This window comes from Chelon labrosus (genome assembly GCF_963514085.1).
Source record: "Chelon labrosus genome assembly, chromosome: 5".
NCBI classification, from domain to species: domain Eukaryota; kingdom Metazoa; phylum Chordata; class Actinopteri; order Mugiliformes; family Mugilidae; genus Chelon; species Chelon labrosus.
Window position 1 is genome coordinate 28,652,596 of NC_140341.1, and position 10,526 is coordinate 28,663,121.

The 10,526-nt window shown below is 40.8% G+C and overlaps 1 protein-coding gene across 1 annotated transcript in view; it reads right to left on the reverse strand.

Annotated features, from left to right (window-relative positions):
- The window catches only part of clasp1a (cytoplasmic linker associated protein 1a), a 71,998-nt gene that overhangs the window by 12,207 nt on the left and 49,265 nt on the right, over positions 1-10,526 (reverse strand). The window contains exons 20-30 of the mRNA XM_084545277.1: positions 9,755-9,862; positions 8,419-8,583; positions 7,013-7,171; positions 5,747-5,809; positions 4,796-4,899; positions 4,285-4,308; positions 3,421-3,665; positions 2,668-2,731; positions 2,172-2,335; positions 1,844-1,922; positions 1,602-1,745 (exon numbers count right to left, since the gene is read on the reverse strand). Coding sequence (XP_084401403.1) covers positions 1,602-1,745; positions 1,844-1,922; positions 2,172-2,335; positions 2,668-2,731; positions 3,421-3,665; positions 4,285-4,308; positions 4,796-4,899; positions 5,747-5,809; positions 7,013-7,171; positions 8,419-8,583; positions 9,755-9,862 — 1,319 coding nt within the window. The remainder of the gene's footprint in view (positions 1-1,601; positions 1,746-1,843; positions 1,923-2,171; positions 2,336-2,667; positions 2,732-3,420; positions 3,666-4,284; positions 4,309-4,795; positions 4,900-5,746; positions 5,810-7,012; positions 7,172-8,418; positions 8,584-9,754; positions 9,863-10,526) is intronic.

Here is a 10,526-nt window from a genome sequence, read left to right on the forward strand (position 1 = left end):
TGGTTCTGAAAGTGAGTATGTGTGAATTAAAAAAAAATAACTTTATGTGGTTCTCTTGATTTGAGTGGAGGTCAAATTCTAAGCAAATGTTACTGAATCAGATATAGCCTAAATGTACTTAATGTAGGTTTCTTTGTACAAAAGCATTTCCACTAGTATCAACTAATACATTCATTTTGGAAAACCTTCTAAATCTCTCTTTTTGTAGAAACATAAAATGTTAAAAGCATGCAGGTATGCAGGTGGGAGGCAGGTTGTTAGAGTGAGTTAAATGTAAAATGTGTTAGAAACACAGTAGTGACAAAAGGAGCATACCTATCAATGTTGAGCAATCAATCTAAAAAAATCCATACAAAGCAACAAGCCTTTCCTGTAATCTGTAGAAATTCTGAGGTTAAATGTAAGTTTTCTGGTTGCACAACAAGCTCAATTTATTTGGTGAGTGATCAATATGCAAGGCACAGACTGTTTTAGGTTGTCACAGCAAAAGAGCTTGAGCGTAAATGGTGAGTGACAGATGCTAGACTCTGTTTTCAGTCTTGAAGGTTGGTGGTTAGGCACCGGGCAGGCAGGGCATTGCGTGCTTGTTGTGTTGAGACTGGCTACTGGAGTGGGCTCTACCTGCTTACACCTTTCTTCCTGGTTGCCCTCAGTGGACAGTAAGGCTGCAGTACTGGACCTGCCAGCTAGCTCCTCGCTCACCCAGTTATGAAGGGTCTGGGGCACAATGGCAAGGCAGAATGGGCATTACTGCATGACACAGGTCCTCTACCATCACAGTATAATGCAATACAGGACCAAACTTTCACACACACGTGTTCTAAAGTAATAGACTTATTTACAGCTCGTCTGGAGGAGGCTGTGATTTGAGCCTAGGTGAAGATTTCATTTGGAAGAACAGCCGTGGAAAAACAAACAGTAAGGGACACAGAGGGAGGACATATGACGCGCATACGGACAAGGGAATGATAATGGGCCGTTGACCCAAGGCCATCCACACGGAGAGTGCCAATTATCAAAGTTTACCACTGCTGCAAGACAAACACTGCAGGATGAAGAATGCAAATGAAGACGTGGAGTTGTTCAACAAGATATTGACTGTCAGCTAAATCCTCTGGGTAACCGTCAAGCCAAAATGTTATCTTTATCCGCAAATAAATATTGCACTTAAAAAACTATAAATATTCAAGCAGTTAGTTATGCAATAAGCTTTCCCATCAACTTGTAAGGTTACTGAAACATTGACATTAGGCATAAATAAGGCAAAGAAAAAAAATCATCTATAACTTTTAGCTGTAGATCAAATTGTTCTTTTCATTAAATATAGCTGCATTAAATTTTCTGTTCCATGATAAGTAAAGTACCCTCTAAGCCTGTATTACACTCTGTTTGACCTAAACCTTAAATAACACATTCTTAGTTCAAATATTTAAAAGAAATTAAATAAAAACAAACATAAGTAAAGAGGAAGGCAAAGCAATAGAGTCAATTTTATGTTTCTACATAAACAACATGATTTCTATCATCAGTGTTAAATAATACCACAAGTCAAATATGATGAGAGATGCTAGTCTTGGTTTTAACACAGAGGGCAGGCCTACCTTCCTGACATCTGAACTTTTGGGTTCAGTGGTCCAAGTAATAATTCGAGACACTGCCAGACGCGTCTCGCTGGAGTTGACAAAGTCTGTTGGGTCCATCTGCCGAGCGAGGGACTCTATGTACTTCAAAATGGCCACCTTTACCTGAAGGAAGAGGAGGTTTTGATCACATCTTAGTGAAGTTACATCAGTTACACTGATATATCAGCTTGCCTTCAAACAGAATTCTCTTTTAGTTTTACCTTGAGGTTTGGTGTCTGAGTCTGATCCACTATAAACCTCATCAAAATGTTGAACTGTTGGTCAAACGGGAAGGACTCCCTGACAAAGTTAAAGAAAAGGGAAGTCAGTTTAATCTGTGAGTGGCTGTGACATCTTTCAGACATACAGCATGTCACTTAGGAGTGTTGTTTCAAGTCGGCTCATTCATATAATTGACCACAAAATGATGAAGCTGATACTGGTTAAGATTTCACCAAATAACTGCAGTTTACATTCCATCCTAAATAGAGGATAACTATTTGCCAATAGCATGAAATGCCCCCAGATCTGCTGCTTTGCAATTCAGACCTTGTGACATCCAGTGCCTTCTGAACTTTGGCCTGGACTGAGCCAAGCAGGTCTGCCCCCATCTTCTTCAGCAGCTGGGTGAGCAGGACAAAAAGCCAGTCCTGCAGGTCCTCCTTGTGTACTGTGACGAAGTCCACAAGAGTCTCTAGAAACATGCTGAACACCTGAGAACATGTGGACAATTCAAACATTTACGTCAGAGCACTGCTTTTTTTAAAAAAATAAATAAATAAAAAAGAGTAAAATGTTGGTTAATGTCTGTGTGTGCGTAGAATATGGACTGAGAAGCACACTTACTCTCTGTTGTTAAATCCACAGCAAGGCAGGCCATGCAATAAGAGACACTCCATCAGAACCAAATAAGTCACAGCAAACGAGTATGACATTCAAGAGCTCCACGATTTATTGCTGTATTTTGGATACCATGCATTTACACTACACTTGGGTATGATTAGTAAAAATTGCTGCTTTAGTGTGTAGAGTTAATTTTCTATACCTTGCTGTGTGGATCTGCAAACATCCTTGTGAAGATTTCACAAAGTCTCTTGAGCTCAACTCGACTGCAATGGACAGTGAACACCAGACAACAAGTCAGGCTAGCGCTCCTCAATATCTATCAATCAATACATTTACAATACACAGTGTACAACAATTTAGAGTATGACAAGAGAAGACTGTTTTGTGACTTTTTTTTATTTCCATAAACGCTGGTCCCCCTAAAGAGCAGATTTTCCTTGAAACAGTTGTGACTCATCAAAGAATAGACATGGGCCTTCTGAGGGTGTCCTGTGGTGTCTGGCAACAGAATGTTGTTAGTGGGGGCCTTTGGGTCCTATGGGTTGAGGGGAGGGGCCTCTGTGGATCATCCCACAGATACTTGATCAGTTTGGGATCTAGTGAATCTGGAGGCCAGGTCAACACCTTGTGCTGTTCTTGATTTTTTTTTTAGTTGTTCCTAAAGTGTTTTTGTGTGTGTGTCTGTGTCAGGCTGCATCCTGCTGGGGATGGCTGCTGCCATCAAGGAGTGTCATTGATATGGGATGGGGGTGCCTGGTCAGGTGCCTGGGTGCTACATGTCTAAGTAACATCCACATAAATGCCAGTTCCAAAAGTTTCCCAGCCCACTGTTGTAAAATAAGTAAAAGGTAACTACACAAATGATGAAGTCCTCTTCGCAACCACAAAATGTCAAAGCTCTGATTTCTAGTCTGGCATTAAACTTCACACATAGTCATGAGCCCAATCCTACCTCAGTATTCTTTGGCTCTTCAGGAGGTTCTGCAGGCCCAGTAGGCCCTCCTTTCTCTCTGACCAGTTAGAGCTGGCACAGTGGTTCAGGACCTCTGCCACATCCTCCGTCTGGCGCAGGTAATGGGGGATGCCTCCGTTTCGTGAGCCATATGAGCGCTCAGAACAGGCGCTAGATGCATCACTGTTGGCATCGTCATCAGAGTAAATCCCCGGCGATTCGTACCTTCTCCTCAGCGGCTTCCTCTGTTGATGAAAGAAGAACGTGTAGGACATACTGTATAAGACACACAGGATAGCTAAATATGAAAACTCAGCTATGAGGTAAGAAACTTTGATTTAAGGTTGTTGCATCTGGTAGCCATGCAGTTTTCTCTGCTGTGTTTTAAATTCACATCTAAGTTGGATGTTAGCTAAATCTAATTTGTACATACACACATATCATTTGCAATTCTTCAGTTAAAACTTAAGAGAATCATTTTGTTTGTGTGTTCTAAAAAAGCCAGTCAAGCAGTGCCATGAGTAAGCAAAGGACTTGATAACAAATGCAGTGCAGTGGGGGACATGTCAAATAGAAGAGCATTTCATCTAATGGACTTTTGAAAACAACTAATGTATCAGAAAGGTTCAACACATTTACAGTGTATCACAAAAAAGTCTATGGTAGTATACAATTGATGCACACATCTGGGATGTGGCAGACATAAACATTTAAGGTGAAACTTAGCTTAATAACAAATAAATAAAAGGGTTTGTGGAGCGGTGTCATAAGTCAGTATCATAGGCCAAGCTGCATAATTGTTTCTGATTTTGATTAGTATGTGATGGCATGGATACAGGAACAGTATGTAAAATGACCAACTACCTTATTCCTGGAGTCTCCTAATAGCTGAAATGGTAAAAAAAAACAACCAAGAGGAAAAAAGGAAAGATGGAAGGTTTAAAGATATAACAACAATCCTTCTGGGGATGCATGTTCACATAATAACTGATCTATTTTCAGACAAATGCATAAAGATTAAAACAAAAGAATGTGTATAGTAGATATAACCATTTTTTTGCAGTGTAAAACAATCAAACATAAATTTAATCTAAACATTTGCACAATGTGTATGGTAGCAATTGCTATTTATAGGGACTCGTTTTCCCTATTTCAGCATTCAACAAAGTTGTTGAAAAAATCAGAACAATAAAACTGTAATGACCATTTTTTAACAATGCACACTGATAATGTCAAAAGCCTTGTATCTGCTACCAGTAGGAATGAGGTATTTGAAAAGCAGTTAAGCTAGCAGTTATGGAACTTCTTTCAATCTTCATGAAATTCTTCACTTGTGCTTCTCTTATAAACAACACATTTATTTACAGCAACATACCAGTGCATCAGCAACTGCTGCTTCCACCTCGGTGCCGGTGTTTAGGACCCTCATGGCATTAACTGATGCAGAAATTCTTGCTTGGTGAATCAAACCATAGCGGTCTGGACAAGAAGCAGGGGAGAAAAGGTAAAGGAAATCGATGAGTGACCCTCAATAACATGATGAGTGTGGCCACCATAACTTACCTGCTTTCAACCATAATTTATAACCACAAAGATAAAGTGTCTTTGGACACATTTAAACACAAATCGACATGGTATAAATAAGCAGCTGAAAAGATCATTAAAGGGAATGTTGGCCACCACCAAAAGCAAAAAGAAAGTAGAATTGTTGCAAAAGGAAAACCCAAATTGCAAACTTGGGCAAAAGCACAGACAGGCATTGCAGCAACCATGTGCTGTTTCCCTGGGAAATGAGCACCATCAATGCACCAAACCATAAAAATGGACCAAGAGGCACAAATGCTAATGTTCAAATGATGACAAAACCAAATGACAGCAAATACAGCCATGTAAATGTGAAGAAATAGCCTCCTGGGTGAAAAAAACCCTAAATAACAAAACTGCAAATAAATCACATGCCACTAGATAAGACAGACTGAAAAAATAGCGATCAAAAATTCACAACAATCTCAAAGTGAAACACATATAAGGCACTGAGCGGTGTTTAAGGAAACAAACAACTTCACGTGATTTTTCTGTTTACATGCTTAACAAATATAGTACAAACCTATTCCTTTTCTGTTGGACGTAACCCTCAATAAAAAAGCTCTGAACTATTATGGAATGAACATAAATTAATGGAAGATGGATGTTGCCTGCAGCCACGTCACCACTGAACACAACCACAGAAACAAGCTGGTGATCATAACTGAGTCTAAATTATAGAACATGGTAGGAGACTGCTGAGAGGCACGGGGAAGCTGTGAGGTCTGGGCATGCATGTCACCTGACTGGCCGTGGGGGTCGGCTGTGGAGAGAGCACTGGTTGAACGGGAGTGACGTCGGGAGGCTGCAGGGGACAGGAGAGTGGGGCAACATCCGGACCAGCGGGTTAGTGGTGCACATGAACACTACCGGTTATATAGCAGCCTTTGACGTAATCCTCAGAAGCCATTTACTGGCTTAAGGTTTCGGATACAACATCAAATTTAAGGAAAGATGACCCAAAGTTATTTCTTGTTTATAAGACAAAACTTTGCAAAATCCACAACACAGCAGAACCGCCATTGAAATTCTGTTTAGCTCAGCAGAGTGTAATTGGCCACATATAGGTGAATAACTGAATACTTTTGTATACAGTATTTTTAGAGTGTGCCATGACCTATACACACAAAGCACTCCACCTTGTGTCCCTTGTGTAAAATAAGATCTCAAAAATTAAAGAGGGGTCAAAGCAGTATGTAACTGCAAAACACAGTGGACCTTTTCCACAAAACACACAATGAACTGTCACAGTAGGAAAAGCAGGAGTATCAATAATAACATGAATTATGACTGTTTGTCTTAGGAACCCATGGAAGTCGAAATGCACAATCAGAAACTGATTTCGGACGTCATTTATTATTAAAAGACCTTTCCCAGCAATGGTATACGGGGTCATATTTAAAATGTGTAACTGAACAGCTGTTACAGCAATGTAAGAAAAAACTCGTAAGAAACTCTGCAAACACAGACAATGTTTAAGTCTGGGTCCAAAGCTCTAATATTCTGACTCGTTACATACTTCTGCACAACTGCCTTTTGGAATCACTGGTGATAAAGTTGAGTTTAGCTGACATCAATGCCTGGGATTTCTTTAGAAGAAGAACTATAGTAGTAGCAGCTGCAATTACTGCTAATGTTTGTCTTGGTTCTAATCATTTGTCTTCTGCTTAGTGCAAAAAGCTGTATCTTTCATGTGCATTTAAAAGCACCTCTTATCCACATAAGCTCATATAGAAATAATTCAGATGCACTGATCCAAACTAAATGGTATGAAATAAAAAAAAAATACCCATCTCAAAAACTGATTCTAAACCCAGAGAGAAACGGTTAGTGCATGCACAGAGTTAGACAGGCAGATGTTGAGTGTTCACATGGAACCATAAAGAACACAGAGAACAGACAGTAGACGGGCTGGGAGTCTCATGTAAGCGTCTTGTAGCTCTGGTGTCCAGTAGCGACACTCGCTTGGAGAAACAGTCCTGACAGCTATTAGTTAAGCGATACTCACCCAGAGGAGTGAAGCCCCGAGCGGGGCTGGTGTCACGGCTGCTCTCGCGACTGGTGTCGCGACTGCAACCTTGACTCATGCTGGGACGGGGAATGCGGCTCCGGGCTAGCGTGCGGTAGGGAAGAGCAGCAGGGAGAAGAGCTTTACCACACAGGCTGGCTGTCAGGATAACAAGTTAGGTGGGAATGTCAGTGAGCATTCATGGCGGAATGTGGGAATGATATACAGAGATGGGAAAGCAGAGAAAGGAAGATATAATAAAGAGAAGAAACTGAAAGTGCAGAGCCGTGAATGAGGCCCCTAAGAGGATGCACTGCTCATTACAGCAATATGAATGGCTGTAAGTGAGTGAACAACATATTCAAAAAGATTGTAAAGGCACTAAAATGGTGTTGATGGTAAGCAAAAAGGTGTTTGGACGGTAACAAAAATCATTAGAAATGATCCACAACGGATTTCTTAATTCTGTGCCAGAAGCTGATCTAAATGTGAATATCTAGTTCAGGCCAAACAGTATAAAAGATAGAAAAGACAATCAAACGACTGATAATGCAGTCGATAAGCATAGTTGTCCTCTTGATTCCTTTTAATTTGCCTAAAATATACAAAGAGACAGAAATAAAAAGCTGAGAAATATGAAAAGGAAATGAAGAGAGTAAGGGAAACAGCAAACGATAAAACAGAGACAGAAGCAGCGACTGGGAAGAGTGTGAGTGAGTGAGTTGGTCAAACAGCACACTGCTAGTAAAGGTTACATATTCTGGGCACTCCAAAGAAACACTCAAGCTTGTGACAACTTGCAACACACATTAGAGACACAAAAAAGGATTACTGGGTTTAGCTGGCCACTCCGTTGAACCTTAAAGGCAATGATCATCAAACCATGAAGAACTTCTTCCCAATGTTTGTAATTTCAACCTCCATTTTTAGTAACCAGGCATATACTGTCTCAAGCCAACACCCAGAAACACCCGTCCTGACTGGTCTGGTCTAGGTGGGTGGTACATGTCTAAGTAACATCCACATGAAGGTCCAAAAGTTTCCCAGTAAGAACATTGAATTGTCACAAGATGGTCAAAGTGTATTTCTCCTGTTAGTGGTTGTGGCTGAACGGTGTAAATGCTGTTGTGTAGAAAAACAGAAATATCAGTTTGTTTTTTTATCTAGACATTAAGACAAGAAAGCCCAGTTTCACTTCTGTTTTTTCTTTGTACACTTCCGGAGGCCACATTAGCTCATGGTAATGATGCATATGGAAATAATTAAATGAACTATATATTGCCTGCAAAATTAGATGCCTCATTTGGTATATCAAACTACTGTACATAAAACTAAAATGATTTAAGTTGAGATTTAAAAGTGTTGAATGACTTGTGCAAGTTGTGAGTGGCGAGTCCTGGCCTTACCAAGGCCCAGTCGGCTGGGGCTGGTCTCTCGACTACAGCCCTGGCTGCGAGGGATCCTGCTGCGCTTGTCTGCTGGTGTAGTGGAGGCTGACACTGTGGCTCGAGGGATCCGGCCATAGCTGCTGTGGCCAAGCAGCTTGCCTGGGGAGCTGGAGCGACTGCCAGCTGTCAGGAAAGAGAAGACAAGCAAACACAGAAAGATATATCATTGTTATACAATATTCAGAGGGGCCAAGAGACTGGTTGGGATAAGGGTCAGGGAGTGGTGCCACCTTGGCCAAGTCACACAGGCCCTGTGTCAACAGATACCAAGCTGTGGAGCTATTCTTATATTTTAACTGTAAACTTATGTCACTTACTGTATATTTGAAAGTGAATGAATACTTCATAACAACAAGTGAAAAAAAAATACAGAAAGTTACATTTGAATCACTGAACAATCAAATACAGATGTTACAGCCTAGACACACGCAGGGTGAGGGGGTATATTCATGTCCTAGTTAGCTATGCTGTGGGAGACATTTACCTTGGCACCAGTCACCAACAGTACATACAATGATACAACACTCAAAAAGAAGACTAAAAAAAGACAACAAAAAGGCAGACAGAAAACATTTCCAAACGTTCAATGTTTCAAACAGCACCGAAACTGTGGGGGACAGAAATCAGAAATAAAAAAATGAATGTAATGTGTGGAGCATGCTGCTATTGTTTATGATAAAAAAAAAAACATATAACACTAAAAGAACAGTACGACGTGCAGAGGTCTGTGTGCTACGGGGACGGACTTAGGAATGAGGCTCTTGGCTTGTGACTGGATGAAGCTGAGGCCTTACCACTGATGGGATTGGCTGATCTGGATCCTGGGTGATGGAAGCAATAGGCAGGACAGGATGGAGATCAAGAACATTAAAAATGAGACAAAGGATTATGTACTGAGTTTCACCCATCATGCACTCTGCGTGGCTGTGGGTTTGATAGCAACATACTGATCACTCACAGGTCTTAAGGATACTGGAGAGACCAAAATACACACACACATATGTGGTATAATTAAGGACACACGCACAAATACACAAGATTTGTGAGTGACTGGTATTTATTTCAGGGTGCTGAAAGATCACATACAAGATACAGCAAGACATCTAGAATGATGTCCAAGGCCAGTGCAGACAAGGATAACACTGGAATACAGTATGAGAGTGACAGACTGGTATGAAGTATGCTGGCTTATAGCTGTGAAAGGCTCAAACTGATTGCACGAATGTGACTGAAGAGATTCTGACTCAGCTTTATCATGACAGTATGAGAGTGTGTCTCAGGTGTGTATACATACGCTGTGACTGGGAGACCACTTTGGCCCGGCTTCGCCCCCTGCTGTCCACCACTGATGCACTGGCTCCCCCGACGCTGCCCGAGCTCTGTCTCCTTGTGCGGACACGACCTAGATAAAAATGGAGCAAGAGAAGGCGCAGGAGTTTAATAGATGAGAATTGATTAATCACGGTTTACCCCGGCCCTGGACAGAGATGCTGGAGAAGAAAAGTCTAGGGGGACAGAATGAAGAAGACCTGATGAAGGGACAAAGAACCTCTGAAAACACAAAGGGGGAAAACAGACAAACCTGGGTCAATTAGTGTTTCTGAATATTCTCAGGATTCATTTTAACCTGCATCTGACATCAAGATGAGGTATGCCGCTGTAAATACAGTTATCTAAACCACAGGACAAATTAAGGGACTTTAAAAGTACCTGTGTCATAACCCACTTATGACTTTTTCATGTGCTGAAACAAACCAAAAGAAATATTGCAAACATTTGACCCAGGTCTGAGAAATGACAGACATATTACATATTCTTTGCAGCTGCCATACACACTATGCTTGAAAATGTATCTGCAGCTGTAAGGAATACTCTGATATTTTCCATTTATATACATCTTCAAGTTACAAATGCCTTAAGATGAGGAAAAACATTTATGTATTTTAAGTTTAGCCACTAAAACCATGTCAGTGTGTTAGCCTTCCTCATACAAATCGACAGGAAACTGCTGAGCTGCAAACTAGATGTGCATAGGCTTAAGTAAGAAATGTTATTCTAAACAAGTT